We start from the raw sequence: 23,287 nt of genomic DNA on the forward strand, positions 1-23,287 counted from the left end.
CGCAGCCCTGCCCAGGACCAGCCTCCTTCTGAAACGAGTAAGAATTTCAATACGATGCCCTAACCGGTTTGGCTCAGTGGGTAAAACTTTGGCCTGCGGACTGAAGGGTCCCAGGTTCAATTCCAGTCAAGGGCATGTGCTTTGGTGGCGGGCACATCCCCAGTAGGCAGGAGGCGGCTGATCGATGTTACTAACTTTCTATCCCTCTCCCCTCCTCTCTGTAAAAAATCAATAAAATATTAAAAATAATAATAATAATAGTAATAAAAGAATTCCAATACCAACAGGCAGAGCATTAAGCCAAGCGCTGGCCCTTCAAGCAAGGGTGCCATGCAACTGCCCAGGAAGGCTGCCCAGTCTTGCCTTCGCCTCCCAAGAATTTTTTCAAAACCCAGAGTGGGAATTAAGAAGTTTCCGAGTAACCTTCAGAGAGTCCGGCAGCTCCTTGCTCTGGAACTTTCTGTTCCTCGGCAGCTGTCTTAACGTGCTGGTGTTTGCGCGGCCCGCGGACAAGAAGAGCTCCCGATTCCCACCAGCAGAGAGAGTAACAGCAGCAGCAGCTACCGGTACCGGTACCGAGCACTGAGTCTGTCAGGCACGGAGTAGAGCTTTGCATACATTTAACTCTTCCACTCTGCTCCTCGATGCTGTTGGGTAGGTGTTCTCACGGGCAGGTCCTGGAAGTGGAAACTGAGGCACCGAGAGGGGAGCCACAGGTCACGTCGCCAGTGCGGGCACCGCTGGCGTCTGCACCCAAACCTGTGGGTCTCTGAGCCCACGTGCTGGCCCGGGAAGGAAGGCAAAGGCCAGCGGGAGGCGAGCGAGGTTGGCAGGGCCACCCGGCCAGGGAGCGGCCAGGCGAGAGCTCCGTGCCTGTGAGCTGCCGCCGGGCCGCCCTCTGTCCCACTGCCTCCCCTCCCAGTTGGAGCCGCCAGCTCTGAGCCGAGATGGTCTCTGCCAGGCAGTGGTTTCGCCATCCATCCCCCGCCAGGCCCTGGGGAGCCTCTGGGAGCCGCACAGGGCTGTCAGCACAGCGAGTCCGAGCCAGAGCACTGGGTGAGGAGCACACTCCGGGGTCATCACCCACATCCACATCCACATCCTGCCGCTGCCACGCACCGGCCGCGCGGCCTCAGGCGAGGGTACCCCTCTCTGCGCTCTGTGCGCTTTGGGTTCTCCTGAACCTCGGGTGCGAGGGCTGGTTATCCAACTCCTCGGTTCACGACATGCTGCCATCACTGTCCGAGCAACGCTCCTCTGGTCCTGTTTACTTTTCCTCTTCAATCCCATTCCCCGTCCCCTGCCCACCTCCTTCCCTCAGGTGTGATGTGTATCCTCAGTTCGTTTTCTTTTACTTTGCTTTTGACTTTAACTTATGGACAGTGAGGTGCAGTCAGGGGACTTACCGCCATGAATTTTCACCCCAATGAATGCTTACATACGGGTGAATTCATGTGACCACCACCCAGGTCAAGACACAAACTTTTGCCGAAACCAGTTTGGCTCAGTGGATAGAGCACTGGCCTGCGGACTGAAAGGTCCCAGGTTCAATTCCGGTCAAGGGCATGTACCTTGGTTGCTGGCACATCCCCAGTGGGGGGGTGCAGGAGGCAGCTGACCAATGATTCTCTCATCATTGATGTTTCTATCTCTCTCTTCCTTTCCCTTACACTTTGTAATCAATAAAAATATATTAAAGAGAAAAAAAGACACAAACTTTTACAGCCGCTAATGCCCCTTCCCGGCACTAACATCTCTACCCACAAAAGGAACCACTATGGCAACTTCTAGACTCAAAGTCCGTATCAGGCATCGCACTGGTCTTATGAGTCTGGCTCCTGTCCCTCCGCACACTGCTGTTCCGGGGCGTCCATGGTGTGCGTGAATCAATAGCTCGCTCCATGTTGTTGCTGACTGGTACTCCGTTTATAGACATATTACCATTTGTTGATCTTCTCACTTGCTGAAAGACATCTGGGTGGCTTCCAGTTTGGCTGTTCTAAATAAAACGGCTGCACATATGCTTACAGGTCTTTTTGTGGACATATATCTTCATTTAGCTTCGGTACTTTGAAGGTCAGATGCATTGATTTCTTTTTTAAACGAATTTTGGTATAACTCTAGGACTTACAGAAAAATTACAAGACTTACAAGGGACTCCAGATGGCCTTCGCCGGGATTGTTGCATTTCCTCCTACTTCCTTCATCATTTCCCCTCTATTTACATTCTCTCCTGTACCTAATTGAGAGTCTGTTGTAGACATAGTGTCCTTTGACCCCTGAACCGTGCGTTATGGATCTCCTGACCCCCTGTCACACACACCACACAGTTTTCTCAAATTCAGTGCACTTGTCATCCATAAGCATTCATAGACTCTGCACGCCATGTTCGCCATTCCATGTTTGTCCCTATAAAGGTCTTACTGCTTTTTCCTGGTCCAGGTCACACCTCGCTGCCTCCTATTGTATGTAGGTTCTTTCAATAGCTCCTCGGTCTCTCCGTGATATTCTTGTCCTTGACACTTTGGAGAATGGCAGGCCAGCTATTTTGTCACGTGTCCCTCCCTTGGGATTTGTCTGATGTTTCCTTATGGTTATTACATTCAGGTCATGCATTTTTTTCTTTTCTTTTTTTTTCTTTTTTCTATTTTATTTATTTTTCACAGAGAGGAAGGGAGAGGAATAGAGGGTTAGAAACGTCAATGAGAGAGAAATATGATCATTTGCCTCCTGCACACCTCCTACTGGGGATGTGCCCATAACCAAGGTACATGCCCTGGACTGGAATCGAACCTGGGACCCCTCGGTCCGAAGGCCGACACTCTATCCCAGGGGTCTTCAAACTACGGCCCGCGGGCCACATGCGGCCCGCAGAGGAGTCTGATCCGGCCCGCCAGGTTTTTTGGGCAGTGAACGCAGCCAAAGTGTTACAGTAGGAATTAGTAGTTCATATAGTCCGGCCCTCCAGCTCTCTGAGGGACCGTGATCTGGCCCCCACTTTAAAAAGTTTGAGGACCCCTGCATCCACTGAGCCAAACCGGTTAGGGCAAGGTCACGCATCTTTGCAGGGACAGAACAGAAGTGATACTGTGTTCGTCTTGTGTGTCCTGTCAGGTGGCACGCCATTATGACCTGTCCCATCGCTGGGAAATGGGGATAATAAAGCCTCCCGCCTCCCAGAGCTGGTACGGGGATTACAGGAGACACGGCCCAAAGCCTGCCGCGATCATTATCACCATCTCCTCTGCGTTCGGAGGGAGGGCCTGGCACGGAGTGGAAGAGGAAGCAGAGGGCCGCCCCCACCCACACTGTCTCCCGGCCCAGTCCTTGCCCTGCCTCTTAGGCCCTGCAACCAGGATGGAGAGGACGCACCGGAGTGAGAATTCTAGTCCGATCAGCTGGAGAGCCCGATGCCGGCTCCTCCTGATCCCGAGTGACGGGGCCTGAGCCCCTGAGAGCGCAGAGGGGTTTCCCAGCCTCACACAGCCACCCCTTCGGCCTGCACACCAGGGTTTCCATCCGATGGGGAGACGTGCAGGGTCTGGAGACGTTTTTGGTTGTCATAGCTGGGGTGGGGGCACTCCTGGCATCTAGCGGGTGGAAGTCACCCAATGCACATGACAATCTCCCACAACAAGGGGAGGCCCTGTCCCAGGGCCAGCAGTGCCGAGGCTGAGAAGGCCCGGTCCACACGGCAGGCAGCAGGGGAGTCCCTGGCCAACTCACGCCGCCCATCTCCTCCCAGGGCCCAACTGGCTGCAAAGAAAAGGTGGTTCAGACCCTTCAACCGTGTTCAGGCTCAGGAAGGGGAGTCCCCACGGCGCAGATGCGGTTTCGCTGCCTGAGCCTGTCTTTTCCTGAGTCCACGAGGGTTCCAATCCGCACTGCTGGGGAGGATTGGAGGATGTCACTACCTCTGAAGATCGGGGGGGCGGGGGGAGAGATCCAGGGGTGCCAGGGCCCCGGCCTGGAAACGGACGGGATGGAGATTTTAACCGCCTTCGGCAGCCGGAATGCTAGATGGGGCAGTTACACCCCTCAGTCCTTCCATCTTTCCTGGGCTCTGCCTTTACAGTATCCGAGGTTCTACTTGCAGGCAGAGAGAAGCTAACCCTGAGATGTGGCAGATTCTTATTAAATGACATGTTGGAAAAAATGAACTGTGATAGTAATTGGTATTTACTGAGCATTTACTGTGTGTCACGCACTGTTCTAAGCACTATGCGTATATCATCTCATTTCATCTCGCCACGCCCTAGGAGATAGGTACTATCATTGCCATCCCATTATGCATAAGGGGTCATTGGGGGGAAGACGGGGACATGTGTAACAATTTCAACAATAGAGATTTAATTATAAAAACATTACTGAATCTGAAGTCTGGTTACAACTCTACTTTGTGGAATAACAACCCCAACCCAAGTTCCCTGGCTCCCTGGTCCTCCCCAAGCCAGCCCCTCTCGCTCGCTCGCTGCCTTAGGGGCACTGTGTCCCCAAACCCGAGCTTGAGGTAAAGACTTAAGGCATGAAGATCTAATATAATGGGACCTTTTGTTTATCAAGGGCTTACTTTCCACCAAGCCCCACACTGCATGATAATCAGGGATGTGACGAGACCCATAGACCCATTATACAGATGAGGAAACTGAGGCTCAGAACAGGGAAGGCCCTTATTCCAGATCAAACATCTAAGTGACAAAGCTGGAATATCTGACTCGGGAGCTTGACAAGGAGATAGTGAAGGAACAGATGACAATCAGGAAGAACTGTCTGGCAGGGGGATCATGGAGAGGAAACCTCAGCTCATCCCTCAGCCACACTCTCCCCAGACTCCATCTGTGTCCAGACAACCTAGCCTGTGGAGGGGGCACAGTCCATCACGTTCATCGTAACCGTGTTGGAGGCAACATCGGTGTCCGTCACAAGAGGAATCGTTGGTTGAAATGCGGCCGATTCAGACAGGAACAGCACGCCTCACAGTAAAAACAAGGCCTTCGAGGGACGCAGAGCCATGCGAGACGTCTCGCAAGCACAGCCTTCCGGGAAGGGACGCTGCCTGTGCGCTGTGACTGCTGCGCTGTGGCTGTCCACTGCAGCGCTGTGAGAGCTAAGAACATGTTGGAAACAACCTGAATGTCTGTCAGAAGAGGACCGGGTAAATAGTTACGGTCCCTGATACAATGGATCACTAACAAGAACCAGGCGACTCTATACTACTGGTGTGAGCAACATCCAAAACACATCATTGGATGGAAAAAGCAAAGTGTAGACCAGTGTGGAAAGTGATACATGTGTGATGTCATGTGTGATGTGTATAAATATCACGTGTGTGTGTGTTTGTGTGTGTGTGTGTGTGTGTGTGTGTGTGAGAGAGAGAGAGAGAGAGAGAGAGAGAGAGAGAGAGAGAGACTGCTGGGTGACCTGTGGGGAAGGTAACTGGGAATGTGCAGGCAGGAGTGGAAGGCAGAGTAAGTTTTCACGATAAACCCTTTCACACTTTTTGAACCTTGAACAATACGCACGTATTATGTATTCATATTAATTTAAAAATGTGAAGACTCGCATAGAGGCCAGAGGGGAGTCGAACTGAGATCATCCACAGGGAAGGTGGCACAATGTGGGGTCCACAGCAGGGAGTTGAGGCCTCCAGTTGGGGAGAGAGCGAGCTGGGAAATGTGCAGAGACTGGAAATTGGTTACATGTAAGCGGTTGGTCAAAAAAGTAAATATATTAAGAATAATAGATGCCAAAACTGGTTTAGCTCAGTGGATAGAGCGTCGGCCTGCGGACTGGAAGGTCCCAGGTTCGATTCCAGTCAAGGGCATGTACCTTGGTTACGGGCACATCCCCAGTGGGGGGGGGTGTGCAGGAGGCAGCTGATTATGTTTCTCTCTCATTGATGTTTCTGATTCTCTATCCCTCTCTCTTCCTCTCTGTAAAAAATCAATAAAATATATATTTTTTTAAAAAAAGAATATAGAAGCCAACTTTCTCACTGTCAAATGAGAGAGTTCCAAACATAGAAAGAGGTAACTGGAATAAATTGTGTGGTGTTGGATTGGAATTGGAGATATCAACATGAACTTGTAGTTGTCTAAGTAGAAGACAGATAAATAGATAGTCATGAGATGTGGTTACAGAAAGAATACAGATCTGAATGTGTATCTATGTATGTGCATACACACAGTCCTTAGTTCTGCTCACTGAGAGGGCCTGGGAGCAGTGACAACCCAGCAGCAATGAGCACACTTTGTGCTGAAACCTTGGTTTCTAATCACCATTCTCCCCTCAAAGGAGCCAAGAAATGGCTGATTCCAGGGCTGGGGCAGAGAAAGCACTAGATGAGCCCACAGCACCTACGCCAGAAAGTTTAAGAAGTGCTCCGAAAATGATGGTGACATGCTGAAAGGGCACAGAGCCAGCTCAAGGGGCTCCCAGTGGTCACATATTGGAAAATGTGAGCATATTAACACTTAATAACAATGTACTAAAGCCTGTTTAATAAAATGGAAAATCATGAGCCCATACTGATAAAAATAAAGAACTATGGGAAGTTCGATGAGGAATGGATATGTATATAGTTCTGAAGTGCCACCCCTCAAATACCTATTACTGCAAAGCTGGGGGGGATGGGGGAAGTAGCTTTACAGATGGGGAGTCTGGCAGACATCTCTTCAATCAACTATCAAATAAGCACCTTCATTCTCATCACAAGAAAAATAATTGTAACTATGTGAGGTCATGGATGTTAACTAAACTTGTGGTAATCATCCTATCTAATAAAGAGGGAATATGCAAATTGACGATCACGTGGTAATGGCCAAGATGGCTGTGCCCACAGTGGAGGCCGAGTTCCCATAACGAGACTTAATGAGCAATCAGCAGGAACCTGAGGCTGCGCCCCCCAGCCTGGTGGGGCTTGACAAGGGACCTTAGGCTGCGCCCCTGCCCTGGCATCAGGCCACACCCCCCACCCAGCGAGGCTTGATGGGGGTGGGGCCAGCCGGGTCTGGGTCTTGCATAATTTCAAGGCCCATGTGGGTGGGCGAGTTCCCATGGTGCGCCCCAGACTCTGACAGGAGGAAGATTTTCGTATACATTTTACTAATTTTCTTTCATCTCTGACACTTCTATTATAGAGAAAGGGCAAATAGCAATATTAAAATATTTCCTCTAATTAATTCCCTTTTAACATGCACAGATTTCATGCACTGGGTCACTAGTTTAATAATATATACATTTAATAGATCATTATGGTGTACACTTTAACACATGTGATGTTATATGTCAATTATATCTTAATAAAGCCATCGACCATGGGACAAAGAGAAGAACACAGCCTCTCTTCTGTGATTTATCTGCCAAAGATGCAAACCTGAATCTAAGCACGAGGCCACAACAGACAAACACGAGGTGAAGGACACACTACAAACAGCTGCCTGTCATCCTCAAAAGTGTCAAGGTCATGAACATCCAGGAGAGACTCAGGAGTTGTTCTACATCAAAGGAGACTAAAAAAGACATGGCAACTCAATGCAGTGTGATTCTGAAGTCCCTTTGCTGGACATTATTAAGGTGATTGGCACTTATCAGAATGTTCATTTCCAGACTTTGATGGTTATGTTGTCGTTAGATAGAAAATGTCTCTGTATCTCAACGTTTTAGGAAGTAATAAGACAACAGGTCAGCAGTTTATTATCAAATAATTCAAGGGGAGGGAGAAGTTCATTGGACTTTTTTGGTAACTTTTCTAAAAATTTATTTCTAAATAAAATGTGCTATAAATTGAGTGTTTGTGTCCACCAAAATCTATGTATTAAACCAGCCCAATGTGATGGTTTTCGGGGGGGGAGGGGGGAGTCTTTGGAAAATGATTAGGTCATGAGGGTGGAGGCCTTGTGAATGTAATTAGTGCCCTTATATAAGGGACCCCAGCCTGGCCAATGTGGTTCAGCGGTTGAGCATCGACCCAGGAACCAAGAGGCCCCCGGTTTGATTCCTGGTCAGGGCACTAATTATGTTTCCCTCTCATCAATGTTTCTATCTCTATATCCTTATCCATTCCTCTCTCTCTAAAAATAATATATAAACAAACAAACAAACAAATAAATAGGACCCAAAATCACTCCTGTGCCCCTTTGCCATGTGAGGACAGAGTGTGTATGAATCAGGAAGCAGGTCCTTAAATCTGCTAGCAAGTTGATTTTGGACATCTCAGAACCCAGAATGGTGAGGGATAAATTTCTATTGTTAATATAAGCCACCAAGACTGTGGTATTCTGTTTGAGGAGGCCAAACTGACTAAGATAGTTTATTTTAAACAGAAAAAAAAGTAAGAAATTGAATAACATCTAGTGTTGAATACCATGAACAGGAATTAAAACACATACTCATAGCATTTCCTATGAGTCAGCAAGGCGCTCCCAAAACATGCCCCGCTGAAATATGTACATATGTTCACCAAAAGACATGGATTCTCCAATGGTCATCACAGCCCAATTCTGAAGAGCTAAAAGCTGGAAACAACCCTCATGTCCCTCAGCAAGGAAATTCACAGGGGGGCAAATGTTGGTTTACTGCTGCTCATATGGAAAATAAAAGAATAAAAAGGAATAAGAGTAAACTCTGCTTCGCATACTCACAGCAGTACAGCTACTTTTGCCCACCCCTGTACTGTCAGTCCAGGCAATGAAATTCAGTAACAAAAAAAAGCAACAAACCCTGATAGGTACACACAACAACTTGAGTAAATGTTACGGTCACAATATTGAATAAAAGAAGTCAGATATAAAAGAACACATAGTGTCATTCCACTTATATTTACAGAAATAGGCAAAATACATGTCTGCTGTTAGAAATCAGGATAAGGATCGCCCTCAGGTGGGGGTGGTGGCTGGGAGGGGAGGAAGGGGCTTCTGGGGAGCTGGGTGGTCTGCCTCTGTGCCTGGATTGTTACGTGAGGGTTTCCAGGCAGGGAACATGCATGAGCTGTGTGCCTGCGTTGTGTGCGCTTCCCTGTGTGTGCATTTCACTAAGAAGAAAAGGCATAAAATAAGGGATGATGCCCACTTTTGGGGGGGTGCTCTGAGGAGTGGTGGCATGGATGCAGGGAGCTGTAACAAAGGAGGAAAATAAACCAAAAGGCAATGCAAGGGCTGATGGCAAGTAGAATCAGCTACATGCTCTGCCCCTGAGTTTCAAGGCCAACGGAGTGACAGGATCCCGTGACCTGCGTGTCCCTCACCAACACCTGAGAGGGTCAGCAAGGCAAACTTGATGACAGGCCCCATTTAGCACGGGAGGGAGGACAAAGGCCTGGCTTGAGTGTGGTACCCATGCCCCAGGGGGACCAAGCCTGTCCCAGTCCTCGCCCCTCCACAGCTTGCTGACCCCCACCTACCCGTTTCTCTGAAGAGCCCTTCTCCTCCCTAGCCACCTCGGTCCCCTCTAGGGCTCCAGGGCTGGGCCTGAGGGGCAGGGATCTGGTGACAGCTATAAAAGTAATTGCTCTCCTGCCCAGCTCCCTGGCCTACAGACTCACCTCGCAGAGGTCCCAGCTGGGCTGGCCCCAGGCAGGCTGGCAAAGGGCTCCGCGGAGCAGCTGGTGGCGGCAGCACGGGGCAGAGGGGTTATTTGGGGTGGCGGTATCTGGTCCCAGTGAGCTGCAGCAGGGCTGGCCCTCTCCGTCTCCAAGCAGCGGGCTCCTTGGTGGATCTCATATGGAGGGTGGGGAGCAGGATCTGAGCTCACCAGAGTTATCAGAAGTGCCCAGCCAACATGGCTTAGAGATTGAGTGTGGACCTATGAGCCAGGGGGTCACCGTTCTGATTCCCAGACATGTGGACTTGATCCCCAATGTGGGGCCTGCAGGAGGCAGCTGATCTATGATTCTCTCTCATTGTTGATGTTCCTCTCTCTCTCACTCACTCTCCCTTCCTCTCTGAAATCAATAAAAAATTATTTTTATAAAAAGTTATCAGAAGAGCCGAAACCAGATGGCTCAGTGGATAGAGCATTGGTCTGCGGACTGAAAGGTCCCAGGTTCAATTCTGGTCAAGGGCATGTACCTTGGTTGCGGGCACATCCCCAGTAAGGGGTGTGTAGAAGGCAGCTGGTCGATGTTTCTCTCTCATCAATATTTCTGGCTCTCTGTCCCTCTACCTTCCTCTCTGTAAAAAAATCAATAAAATACATATTTTTAAAAAAGTTATCAGAAGAGATTCTGTCCACTCCCAGGGCCTGGCTCATGCCTGCCCTGATGCACCCTGAGGCTTAGAGTCTCAGGGGAGATGGGTACCTGAAGACACACAGAACAGTTTCGGGGCAGATGTCTCCGCACATTACTGCTGCGGTTAAAATGAATGAAAAGAAACGCTCCCACCACCTCTGAAGCAAATCGCCCTTCCTCACCAAAGCGCCAGCCCTCCGTTCTGTTTCCGTGTAACAGTGTCCGCAGGCATCCTCAGACCAGGAAGCCCTAGGCAGCCCTGGGAAATGCAGGAACCAGAACGGCTCATTCAAGTCGATTCTGCTTTGGCAAATGTATCAGAAATAGACCCAGCTGCCACTGACACGGAGACGAAATGACAGAGACCTCAATAAGCAGAGATTTATTTTTGTATCAGGTAAACAAGGCCAGAGCCAGGCAGGCAAGGACCTGTGTAGCTGGCTGCTCCTCCGCCATCAAGAACGCACGAGCCACACTAGCCAGTTCGGCTCAGTGGATAGAGCATCGGCCTGCGGACCAAAGGGTCCCGGGTTCGATTCCGGTCAAGGGCACGTACTTGATTGCAGGCTCTTCCCTGGGCCCTGGTCAGGGCTCGCGCAGGAGGAAACCAATGGATGAGTTTCTCTCACATGGATGTTTCTCTCTGTCTTTTCCTCTCCCTTCCACTCTCCCTAAAAATCAACAGAAAAATATCCTCGGGTGAGGATTTAAAAAAAAAAAAGAAGAAGAAGCAGCCAAGAGCCTTTTGTCTTCTGGTTTCACCACCTTCACGACATGACTCCTGTGCTTCAGTGTCTGCCTCCTGGTTCAGATGGCCCTGAAGCTCCGCCATCACAGCTGAGTTCCAGGGAGGACGGAGGGAAAAGCAATGGAGGGAAAGGTGATGGCAGAGGAGAGAGGGAAAGGGGGATGTCTCTCATAGCTGAGTCCGGCCCCTTTAAAGAACTTCCCTGGACTGCCGAAGCCGGTTTGGCTCAGTGGTAGAGCGTCGATCTGTGGACTGAAAGGTCCCAGGTTCGATTCCTGGCAAGGGCATGTACATTGGTTGCGGGCACATCCCTGGTAGGGGGTGTGCAAGAGGCAGCTGGTCGATGTTTCTCTCTCATCGACGTTTCTAGGTCTCTATCTCTCTCCCTTACTCTGTAAAAAAATCAATAAAATATATTTTTTTAAAAAGAACTTCCCTGGACACCTCACCTATAGCTTATATTTATACCTCCCTGGTCATCTCCAGCTGCAAGAGAAGCTGGGAAATGTAGTCTTTACGAGGGTACGGATCCCAGGAATACAGGGGTGCCACTGCTAAGGAAGAAGATGAGTATCAAATAGGGACATCAGCTATAATGAAATAAAAATACACATGGCATGAAATTTCTAGGAGGAAATACAACTGCCACATACACAGTGTTCTCTCTCTGACCATCCTGTGTGAATTAACCTGTCAACGCTTTATACAAAACCCTGGGAGACGTTTTATTCTCTTCTTGTTACCAGATGGGGAAACTGAGGCACGGCAGGATACAGTCACCTGTCCCAAATCAGAACTAGCCAGGTTGTAGCATCTGGGCTCTCGACCCACCAAAGTAGTAATGGTGTTATTAATAACGATGGTGACAAATAATTGTGTGCAGGCACTGCTCGGGAAACATGTTACAATGATTAACTCCCTTAATCCCCACAACAATCCTATGGGGCAGTCACTAGTCCATCGTGTAAGTAAGGAAACTGAGGCACAGAGAGGTGAAGTGACTTGCCCAAGGCCACACAGCATGTGTTAGCAGGGCTTATTTCTGGATAGCGGAATTATTGGTGCTCTTTATGTTCTTCTTTTCTGATACCCTGCATTCTCCAAATCTCCCACCACAGTCGTGCATTACTTAGGAAATCAAATAAAACCGCCTCCTACCTGCCCCCCCACCCCCCACACACACACACTGCCTGCCACTCCCACCCCAGAGGCCTCCGATAGGCCCGGCCCTGCCTCCCTCTCCAGCCTCCTCTCTCCCTCCTCGGTGCCCTCTCCCCTGCAGTCACGCTTCCCAAAGAACTCTCCCTCTCTTGGCTCCCAGCCTGTGCTCCTCGGGTACCCGCCTCCTGGCATGCCCTTCCCCTCATTCCTGCCTGGTGAACAGCTCCCCGTGGCTCCGGGCCCTGGGTCAGAGGCTCCTCACCCACAAGGTCCCCTGGGCCCAGGCAGGGGGCCTCCCTGTGCCCTTCACCCACTGCACTCTGCCTCCTCCAGAGACCGGGCGGCCTGTTTTGTCCCATCAACAAACTTGTCAAGGGCTTTCTGGGTGCCAGGCCTTGGCATGAACACCTAGTCATTCATCCTCAAAACAACCTCTCTCCGCCTCACCCTGGCCCCTGCAGCCCCCGCACGACGGCCCTTGCACCCTCTGCCCTCCGAGCCTCCCTCCACAATGGCCGCCTCAGCTCCGTCCGCACTGAGCTCCGTCCTGTCTCAGGGCCTCTGCACCTGCGGCTCCTTCTGCCCAGAACGCTCTCCCAATACCCTTCCCAGCCACCCCCTGCCACTCCCCCCGAGGCCTGTATCACAATCTAAAAGCGACCTGCACTGCACCGCTTGTGCGTCTCCGGCCGGAGTGTCAGCTCCAGGGGCACGGGGCCCACCTGGGGTCAGCGTGGGCGCTGCCCTGACACTGGCTGCCGGTGTGCGGGCAGCCAGCACTGCTCTCACTCCCACGGGCGGGAGGCAGGCCCACACCAGCCAAGCACCTTGCCCAAGGTCACCCAGTAAGGACAGAGCCAAGCTCAGAGCATCCCCTCCCACCACCTTCCCCCTGAAATGGCGCTTTCCTCGCCGCCCACCGTCTGTTCCCCCACAATGCTGAGGCCCACAGAGCAGGAGAGCAGCTCAGCCTGAGGCTGAGACGGAGCTGGGTTCAAATTCCAGCGTCTCCCCTTGGTGGGCGAGGGACCGGCCTTCTCACAGCCTCTGCCCCACTCTTTGAAATGAGGCTGCCACCTCTGGGCTTCAGAGGACACCCGAGAGGGGCTCAAATGCCAACCATCTGGAGCCTCAGCGCCCCCCACCCCATTCCCAGCCCACCCCGGCCGCCCTCTCTGCCCGGTCCATGGCCAGTCAATGCAAGGTTGAAAAGCCCCAGTGAGGGGCAGATGGCCAGCTGGGCCCCTGGGACTCTCCCACGAGTCACGCAGGAGGTCAGCCAAGGTAAGAAAGGATAAAGTGGGGTGGGGACGGGAAGGGGGCGGGGGGAAGAGGGCAGAAAAACAGAGCAAATGAGAGGTTTAGGGTTATGGCGGGGAAGCCGGAGACAAAAGGCCTCTCAGGTCCAAATATCATGTGTGAATTCAAATCTCACAGCAGCCCCTCGTTCACCAGCTGTTGGGCCAGAGACTTCGCTGCTCTGTGCCTCGGTTTCCCCACTAGGGAAGGGGGTGATGAGCAGCACCGATGTCAGTGTGAGGATAAAGGCACTAATCCACGCACAATGGCACCTGGTGAGGAGGGAGTGCTCCGTCAGCAAGGCTCTCCCCCTTCACACCTCACCTCCACCAGGCACCTGCCAGCCGCCACCTCCTAGCTCAGGCCGCCCAGGACCTTTCACCCTCCCTGCCCCACTTCCCTTCCTTCCTTCCGAGCCCTGGTCTCCGCCTGTCATTATCTTGTTCCTGTTGCCGGATTCCTAGTCTCTGTCTCCCCCGTAAACTGTCGCCTCCATCTCAGTTGCCTCATGTCCCCAGAGCCCAGCATCGGTCCTGCGCATAGTGAGTGCTCAACACGCTCACTGAACAAAGGGAGGGGAAAGATAGCTGGACAAATAACTGTCTTAGAGTCGGGGATAAAGCCGTCCCAGGGCGGTCTAGAGAGGACTTCGGGAGAGGGGGGAGCATTTGTTAGGTGTTTCCAAGGAGACTAAACTCCATCTAAAGTCCACCTTCTTTCCTACTTCGCTTCCACCATTCTTAGCTGTGCGGCCTTGGACAGCTCGCTGCCCCTCTCTGAGCCTGTTGGCTGTTGGCGGGAAAACGCCAGTAGCAAAGCGGATCCTTCAGCCCAGAAGGCTCTCCAAAACCCTTCCCAGCCACCTCCTGCCACTCCCCCAGAGGCCTGTATCACAAAAATAACTGTGTCTAAGCCCACCTCGGGAGGTGAGGTGTGAAGGGAGGAGAGCCTTGCTGACGGAGCACTCACTCCTCACCAGGTGCCATGGTGCGTGCTTTATGTGCCTTTGTCCTCACACTGACATCGGGGCTGCTCATCATCCCCCTTCCCTAGTGGGGAAACCGAGGCACAGAGCAGCAAAGTCACAGGCTCCAGGAGCCTGGTTACACTGACAGCACGCTCCGAGCGCCGGGCCTGGCAGCCGGCGGAGTCTCCAGCTTTCCTTTCTGACACCCACTTTTCTCCTTGGTTAAGATCACTAGGCCAGGGGGCAATTGCGTAAGATGATGAGGTGTGAATGTGTCTGTCACCTCTCCCGTCCTGAGCAAACACTGGCTGGGCTTCCCAGCCGGCCTCAGTGGTCAGCCCCACTGGATGGGTCTGTGGTCACCATGGCCGGCCTTCTTGGACAGATGCAAGGATGCCGCCTGGGAGGGGTGCTCTGCACGCTGTAAGCACTGAACTTGCTTCCACGATGAGTCCTAACTTGTCCCTAGCCTCCTCCTGAGCATTTTGAGCACCTACTGTGCGCAGGACCGATGCTGGGCTCTGGGGACATGTGGTGACCGAGATGGAGGTGACAATGTATAGGGGAGACAGAGACTAGGTATCCTTTTGCTTCACCCATCTAATCTTCTTCTCTTGGGGGGCAGGAGAGAGAGAGGAGGAGTGGGGGGTGTATGGGACACTTCAACCAGCTGAGCCACACTGGTCAGGCTCTCCTCTTTGGCTTTTGAATGATCTGGTACCTCCTCCCTGCAAGCCTTTAGCCCTCCGAGCCCAGGGATCCACGGGGCAGGTATCCCCCAACCTGTGACATTTCCTCAAGTCCTTTGGGCACAGCTCTGTCCACCATGCTCCCACCTCAGAGCCCTCCACCTGTAACTATGTGTCCCAGCCCTCCTCTTCAGGGGCAGTCAGACAGGTTCAGGTTCGAATCCCCTTTCTGTTGCTTCCAAACTGTGAAACCGTGTGCAAGTCAATGAACCATGGCGCTTGGGGTGCCTGCGTCCGGGGCCAGGCCAGGCGAGGCCAGGCACCCTCCAGGGAGGGCCCGGGACTCAGGGCAGGGGCCTGAAATGACACGCCAGATCCCAGCCCGAGCTTTCCCCAGACACCCGGGATCGTATCACTGGTTCTTCCGTGAGCACTGATACCATCTCTGCGGGCCTCGGTTTACTTCTGTAAGATGGGTGTAATGCCCTCCACGGGATGTTATGTAGATCAAAGCAGGACATGAGTGTGTAAGGAGCTGTGCTCCAGGCTGGCCGTGGGTGAAAGGGGAGCTGGGTGTCACTGCTCCCTCCGGGCCTCCTGTGTGTCCTCTGCAGAATGGGTGAGCAGCAGCCACCAGCTGCCTCTCAGTGACAAAGGGGAGAGCAGGGATTGGAGAGATTCGTTCCCGAGTTGTGACACCCCTTTCCCCCAAAGACTGAGCCACCGCCTCCCCCAGGTCCATGGCCCCGGCCTCGGCACTCCGGCAGGTAAATCCCGGCGGTAGTTGAGCAGATGTGCTGTTGTTGGTTCTGGACTGGATTGGAGGCTCCAGGGTCCTTCCTGGCCAGTCACCTGGCCACCCAGGGCCGCGGGGAGGCCTGTCCAGAGCCAGGCTGAAGGCCCAGGCCCCGAGTGAGGTGACCTCTGCCCAGCACTCAGCACAGCCACCGTGCCACACACAGGGGACACGGGCATCAGGGAGGTAGATCCTCAGCTCCATAACAGCGGGGCTGAGTGTGTCCGTCCCCCACGTCCCAGGCTCCCAAAGGGGACGGGAGGGAAAAGGCGTCCTGCTGTCCTCAAAACACAGTATCAGCAGCTGCTCCCCAAACCCCCAGGCTGCCCCAGGCCCTTGGCAAAATAATATATGAACCCCCCATTTCACACACACACACCCCACTGCTGAGTTCCTAGGGCAGAGGGAGCCCCAGCCCACTTTCTTACCCGCAGGGACTTGGCAGTCAAAAACTGCTCTGAAAACAGGCCCCACAAGAGTACCTAACTCTCCAGAGGTTGTGAAGTTGAAATGAAACAGGGCAAGTCCAGGGTTTACCGGACGCCTGGCCCTTGGCAAGGGCCCGGCACACTCACTGCTCTGCAGACTGGGGTGCCAAACGCCAAGAGCCTCCCGGTGAAAAATAATAACAAGAGCAAAGGCTTATATAACACCTCCTGCGTGCCAGGCACCGCAGGACGCCGTACGTGTATCCACTAACCCCTCTGTCTACATCCTCAACTCTCAGGAATGCTGTCCGGGGCTGGAATGGGGGTGTGGGTGCAGCGAAAGGAGGCGGGAGGCTATCAGAGGGCAGGGATGAGGAAGCCTTGCCAGGGGCTGTTTCTGTCCCAGGGAATCGGGAACAGGGGCCCCAAGTTCAAATCCAGGCTCAGCACCTTGAGCAAGCAGGTGAGGCGGGCCTCAGTGCCCACACCTGGGCCGAGGGCAGGGGTAAACCTCCCGTTCCCCGGAGAGGGGGTGGGAGTGCAGGAACCCTTCCCACCACCCCCCTCCATCTGGCCGGGCTTCTCCCCTCCTGCCAGACAGGGACACCCGAACGGGCCAGGGACACACAACACAAGCTCGCCCACACATCCAGGCTCCTCTCTTAAAATATATAGACGCACAGAGTTTTGTTTTTTTGTTTTTAAACAGCCCAACCCATTACACTTACCCAGAGAATCTGTCCCAACTTGGGCTCAGCAGGACCAAGACCTGTGGCCCCTCCTCCCGCAATCACAGGTCCTAAACACTGTGCAGGGGACACAGACCTCCAGGTCCCTCCAAACCCAAACCTAGAACTCAGGACCTGCCAGAGGCCCCGGACCCCCTCCCCAAACGGGGTTCCCAGTCATTCCTCCCCAGCACCCAGGGGCCCTGAGTCACCCTGAAAGCCTGACCCAGCAGCACTCTTCTGCTCTTCCCTCTCCCCCTCCCGCCCCCCCAGTTCTGGTACCTGCATCTCCAAGAGACCATGGGGGAGGGGGAGTAGCAGAGAAGAAAAACCAGCTGCAACACCCCCACCCAACCGCAAAAAAAGCCAAAAATATTAGCAGCCCCCACGCACCACCCCCCCCCCCGCCCCCGCACACACACCAGCCCGTAAAGCAAAAATAAAACCATAGCGATCCAAAATGAAGGGGGGGAGCAAAAGCCAACTACTGTTCCCAAAAGGCTTTTTACACTATTCTCCAAAAAAAAAAAAAAAAAGTTTATTAAAAGTGTTCTTAATGCTTGAAACGGAAAAGATTCCCAAATATACAGACGCCTCTTTTCTCATAGAAATAGATTATTTTTTATAATACAAAAAAAAAGACCAAAAAAAAACAAAAACAAAAACATCAACAGCAACAACCCGGTGGAACATCTTTAAGCGATTACTCAGGGCCCGGCTGACAGTTACACGTGGGTTGCGTCAGTCCCGTGTACACACGCGCTCAGCCATGTTTAAGCCGATTGCATCAACTCCGAGACCGACCGGCCCGCCCGCCCGCCCGCCCGCCCGCCCGCCCGCCGGCGCCCGGACCCGGAGCGGAGGGAGAGCCAGAGTTTATCATTCATCTGTACACACAGGCATTCTTCTTCTTTTAAATATCACGGACGGGCGCCCGTCTGCATGTGCGGCTGGCTTGGACAAAAATATAGATATATTTATATATATATATAATAAAATATTAAAGTTACCGACGAGCTCCCCGCGCTGCCAAGTGCCCCGGTGCCAAAGTTCTGCCGGCGCCACCGCGGGCCGGGCGGGGGCGCGGGCGGGGGCGGCGCGGGCGCTCCCCGGAGTCTCGGCCGCCGCGCGCCCGCCCGGCAGCAGCGCCGAGGCCGGCCGGCAGGGGGGCGCGCGCGCGGGGGGCCGCGCTAGCAGTGGCCCGAGGAGGCGAGCAAGGGCTCGGGCAGCTGCTTGAACAAGTTCCGCAGGGTGCTGAGCTCGCGGGACAGCTGCTCCACCTTCTTCTGCAGCCGCTCGTTCTCGGCCGTGAGCTCCAGCACCTTGTGCTGCGTCTCCAGGTTGCGCATCTTGGCCTTGTCGCGGCTCTTGCGCACCGCGATGTTATTGCGCTCGCGCCGGATCTTGTACTCGTCGCTGTGCTTGTCCACCGTCTTCTTGGCTTTGCTCTTGGCCTGCGAGGGCGCCGGCGCCGCGCCCCCGTAGCAGGCGGCCGGGGGCGCCTTGGCGTCGGCGGGGCTCGGCGTGCCGGGCGGGCTGGACGACGAGGACGTGGACAGGCTCCCGCTGCTGCCGCTCGGCACGGCCTGGTAGCCGAGGTAGGCGCGCAGCGCGTACGGGAAGCCGGCCGCCATGCCTGCGCCGCCGCCGCCGCCCGGCGCCCCGGCCTCCTCCTTCCGCTTGCAGTCCGCGGGCTCGAAGCCCGGCTCCGCCTTGAGCTCGGAGGGCTGCGGCGGCGGCGGCGGCGGCGGGTGCAGCGGCGCGAAGCAGCCGGGATGCAGCGCGCCTTTGGCGGCCCCCAGGCGCCCCAGGCTCACGTAGCCGTACTCGGCCGCCTTCTTGCAGTTCTTGCCCCCGTAGTCGTCGGAAAAGAGGTCGGAGAGGAAGTCGTGGTGCTGCCCGGAGGAGGCGGGCGCGGGGGCGGGCGCGGGAGGAGCCGCCTCGAAGGTGTCCGCGGCCGGGGCCGGCGCCGCCGAGGCCTGCGGCGCGCCCAGCGGCTCCAGGTACGGGCTGAAGTCGATGGCGCGCTCGTGGTCTCCGATGCTGCCCAGCTCGCCGGCGGCGGGGGCGCGCGGCCCGGCTCTGGCCGCGGGGGGCGCCGCGGGGGCCGCCTTGCCGCCGTACGCAGCAGCCAAGCAGTCCGCCTCGTAGTAGAAGTTGGCCACTTCCATGGATTTAAAGGCAGGGGGCGGCGGCGGCAGGGGGAGACATGCTGGGTCCCAGGCCACCAGGCGTTGCATGAACGCGGGTGCCCGGGGGGGAGGGGGCTCAGGGCTGCCCGCTCCGGCCGGCCCGCAGGTGGCGCGGCCTCCGCGCTGCGAACCCGGGCCGCTGCGGGGCCGCTTCGCTGCTGCTGCCGCTGCCGCTGCCGCTGCCGCTGCTTCTGCTGCTGCCGCCGGGGTGGCTGCTACCAGTGCGGGGGCTGGTGCCGGACCCTGTGTCAGGTCCCCTTCCCGGTCCCGTGCGCGGCTCGGACTCGCTAAAGTTTCTCCCGAGCCGCTTATTTATAAGGCGGCCAAGGCGGCGCATGGCAACGGTGCGTCACTGGCGGCCGCCCCGGCCCCTCCCGCGGCCCCCGCGGCCGCCGGGCCCCGGCCCCGCCGCGGCCGCCCAAGACCCCCGCGAGGAGGGCGGCCGGACGGAAAGGGGGGAGCTCACGCTCGGGGGGTCCCCCAGCCCCGGAGGGGGCGGCCTCGCGCCCCTGCCCACTCCCCCCCCACCCTGCGGCTGACCTGGGATTGGGAGCGAGAAGGGGCGGCGCGACCCCGCCCCCGGCCCGCCCCCTCCGGGCTGGGAGGCCGTCCTGGAAGTGGGAGGGGACCCGGGGAGGGGGCCACGCGATCGGCTTACCCCACCCGAAACGCGGCGGCGGCCCGCCCCCTGCTGGAGAAGGCGGCGGCGGCGGCGGCTTCAGGGTCAGCGGCGCCCGACCCGACGCCCCACAGAGAAGGTCCTCCGCCTCCTCCCCAGGCCGGAGCCTGGAGACCTCAACCCCAGCTCTGCCTCCTGGAGAGGTGAGCAGCTCCTCTCCTCTTCCTCGGCCGGACGCGGCTCTGCCCCTACACTTGCCCCCGTGCCCAGTTCATGGAAGGAAAAGATTCCACTCCTGTGGTGACTCCCCTCTAAGCCACGTCCAATGGGGGGGGCGGGGAGGTTGGAGGGGAAGGAGGTCAGGGGGGCGCTCCACTGGGCCTCTGCGGGGGAGGGGAGGGTTAGGCCGTTCCCCTCCCGTAGCCTCACCTGGGTCTTCTCCAGCCCCACCCCAACCTGGCCTGGGCCCCCAGGAGGGTGGAAAGGGACAGAGTGTTGGGTTCTGCCACACGGTGTGACCTTGGGCAAATCACTCACTTCTCTGAGGGTCCATGAAGGTGTCCTTCCCGCTATTAGTTGTATAACTGTCTCCACCACAGACGCTTAGTTTAAGTCCATTTGGGGGTGCATATCAGGAAGAAGGGCCTCTCCCAGGGAGTACTAGGGGTCCGGAGGGGCCTCCACACCCAAGGTCACACGGCCTCGTGTCCCCCATTAGTCTCGAAAGGATAGCCCTTATCTGAGTGCGCTGAGACCTATTTGCCCACCTAAGGCCACAAAGCCTGCGTCTGAGGCTGGTGGGGAGGGGGTCAAACCAGGCCCCCTGGGGACCAGGCAGGAGAGAGAAGGGACTTCCCCCATATTTGCCAAGTCCCTCCCATGCACTGCAGGTGGGCCTGGACCCGGGGTTCACTCTTTCACCCTGCCCGGGAGGAGGCTCCTACAGCCCCCGGTTCACAGGGGGACAAAACGGATGGCCCATCCCGGACTTAAATGTGTATGAGTGGGCTCAACTAGCCCCTTGCCCTCTCCAGCCCAGTGGTCAGCAAACTGCGGATCAGAGCCACATGCGGCTCTTTGGCCCCTTGAGTTTTTAGCAAAGGCCAGCTTAGGAATACCCTAATTAAGTTACAATAATAACAATGCACCTACCTATATAGTTTTAAGTTTAAAAAAATGTGGCTCTCAAAAGAAATTTCAATCGTTGCACTGTTGATATTTGGCTAATGAGTTTGCCGACCACTGCTCCAGCCCCATTCCTAGGCCATTTGAACAGCTCCTTGGGCCCAGCCCTCTGGTACTCAGGCCCAGGCAAGAGCTCCCAGCCAGCCTGCCTGGGGCTGACCCCCGGCCCACTGACCCCGGCCCCGGCCCTGGCGGGCAAGCAGGCATTGCTCAACTCCCAGCGTTATCTGCCGAGCCGGGGTGACCTCTGCCCCGGAGGGCTGGAGAAATGACATCTCCGAGCACCCTTGGGGGGCGGAGGGCAGGGAGGGACGGGCTGAAACACGGGCACAGCCTGCCGGCTCTGGGGGCCTTCCCACCGCTGAGGCAGGATCCGAGGCCCCAGGGCCACGCAGCCAGGCCTTCTGAGATGCCTGAGAACACGCAGGACTGAGCTTGCAGCCCGCCGCCTCCAAGAGGCCCTCCCTGCTCCACCTGCTGGTGGACTTCCTTCCTAGCCCTTATCTCCAGCTACCACTATCCTGGCTGTCTGGTCCGCCTCAGTCTCCACCCAGACTGCCCACTCGGCGGGGGCTGTCCCCTGAGTATTGGGACTCCACGGCCAAAATGCATCCGTGACATTTCCTACCACCCTCTGGACCAAGAACGCTTTTTCCCCAGCTCTGCCCTAGGCTCACTTCAAAGGTTACCGCCTCCAGGAGGCCCCCTCCCTGACCTCTCCTTTGAAAGTTCCAGGTTCTCAGTCACTCCCTTCACATCCTCCTGCTTTGTTTCCTTCACCTTCCTCATGACTATCAACATTAGGTTGCACCTCCCCATCGTGCTGTCTGCCCCTGCTGTCTCCTCCTCAGGTCTGCCCGCCAGGATAGGAACTTTTGTTCCGGTCACTGCTGTTCGTTGCTCAGTGGATGAAGGTGAGGTCCCTCGCTAGCTGGGCCGTGTGGCCTCAGGTAAGATGGCTCCCCTCTCTGAGCCACAGCACTCTCCTCCTAACTCCCGGCGTGGGTCCTGGGGAGTGTCGATGGGACCTGGGGGTTGGGGCCATCTAAAGCTAACTGGAGGATTTCCTGTGTATCCTCAAGTCAGATCTTCTACCCTCTCTGAAACACATTTTAAGCCCTTTGCATGTATTCACTCAATCCTCCTGATTAGATCAGTGAACTGGTAGAAAAGGGATCAGGTCCTATTGTGACAGCCACTTTCCACATGAAGAAACTGAGGCCCCGCAGAGCCACGTTGTCTGCTCGAGGCCACATTAAGGAGAAGGGAAGGAGAATTAAAGTCTTTCCAGCCTGACCTTCCCCTTTGGGTTATAATAAACAATAACATGTCTGGCGATGTGAACCCCATTTTCTGAGTAGAAAAACTGAGGTCCAGAGAAGGCTGACATGAGGTCACACAGTTGGTCCAGAGGCAACCCAGACCCTAGGGACTGGCCCCACCAGGTCTTGCCCTTCTGGCCTCTGGGATGGGCCTGTGCTCACCAAAGATGGAGCCTCTTGCTTTCCACCCTGCCCTGCCCTGGATTCCCCAATCTGGCCTGAAAGTAAAATCCGTGCCAGGTGCACCTCAGTGCCACCCCAGGTGTCCTGCGGGGAGGCCGTGTGCCTCCTCAGGTGACGTAAGCTCTTGTCACAAGGCTGGTTGCTCAACAGGCCCTGCCTGCTGCCTCCCCATCAGGACTCGGCCTTTCCCGAGGAGGGGCTGATGGGAGCTGAATTGCGATGGCCCCGAGGTCCTGGGCACGCCCACCGGCCCTGTAGGCAGCGAGAGCACAGGAACCGGATCCAGCTGGCACCACCCACGGTGATCTCTCCTGCGTAGGTGTTCGCAGCAACCTGGACGGGGAAGGGTCTCAAACAGGCAGCTGGTGGCCAGATCCAACCCAGAGACCGGCTCAGTTTGGCCCCCCCTGGTGTTTTGCTTTGTTTTGTTGTTTCTATGAGTTTATTGCCAACATGTAAAAATCAGGAGACTTCACATCAAGATTCAAATTTCCAGCTCCTCTCCCCACCCCCACCCCCAGCTTCTCTTTTAAAATCAATAGCTGTGGGCTGGGCCCACGTGGCTATGAGTGGTGCGCAGGAGCCCGGTGGGGGCTGTGGAGGGAACAGGCACTTTGCTACCCAGATACTCTCTCCTCTGCCCAAAGACTGCTCTCAGGGTTCCTTCTCCTCGCCCCTGCAGCTTTTCCTCAGCCCTGTTTTCAGGAGGCGGGAACTGGAGTGACTGCTCTAACACAGAGTG

General features: G+C 55.3%; 1 protein-coding gene across 1 annotated transcript; it reads right to left on the minus strand.

The window, feature by feature from the left end:
- Positions 1-17,564: 17,564 nt before the first annotated feature.
- CEBPB (CCAAT enhancer binding protein beta) lies at positions 17,565-19,684 on the minus strand. Its single transcript, XM_084887783.1, has one exon. It carries the CDS (start codon positions 19,282-19,284, stop codon positions 18,235-18,237), a length of 1,050 nt encoding a protein of 349 aa, XP_084743909.1. The 5' UTR covers positions 19,285-19,684; the 3' UTR covers positions 17,565-18,234.
- Between the last annotated feature and the right edge of the window lie 3,603 nt (positions 19,685-23,287).

Source organism: Pipistrellus hanaki, assembly GCF_964339955.1.
Source record: "Pipistrellus hanaki genome assembly, chromosome: 6".
Taxonomy (NCBI): domain Eukaryota; kingdom Metazoa; phylum Chordata; class Mammalia; order Chiroptera; family Vespertilionidae; genus Pipistrellus; species Pipistrellus hanaki.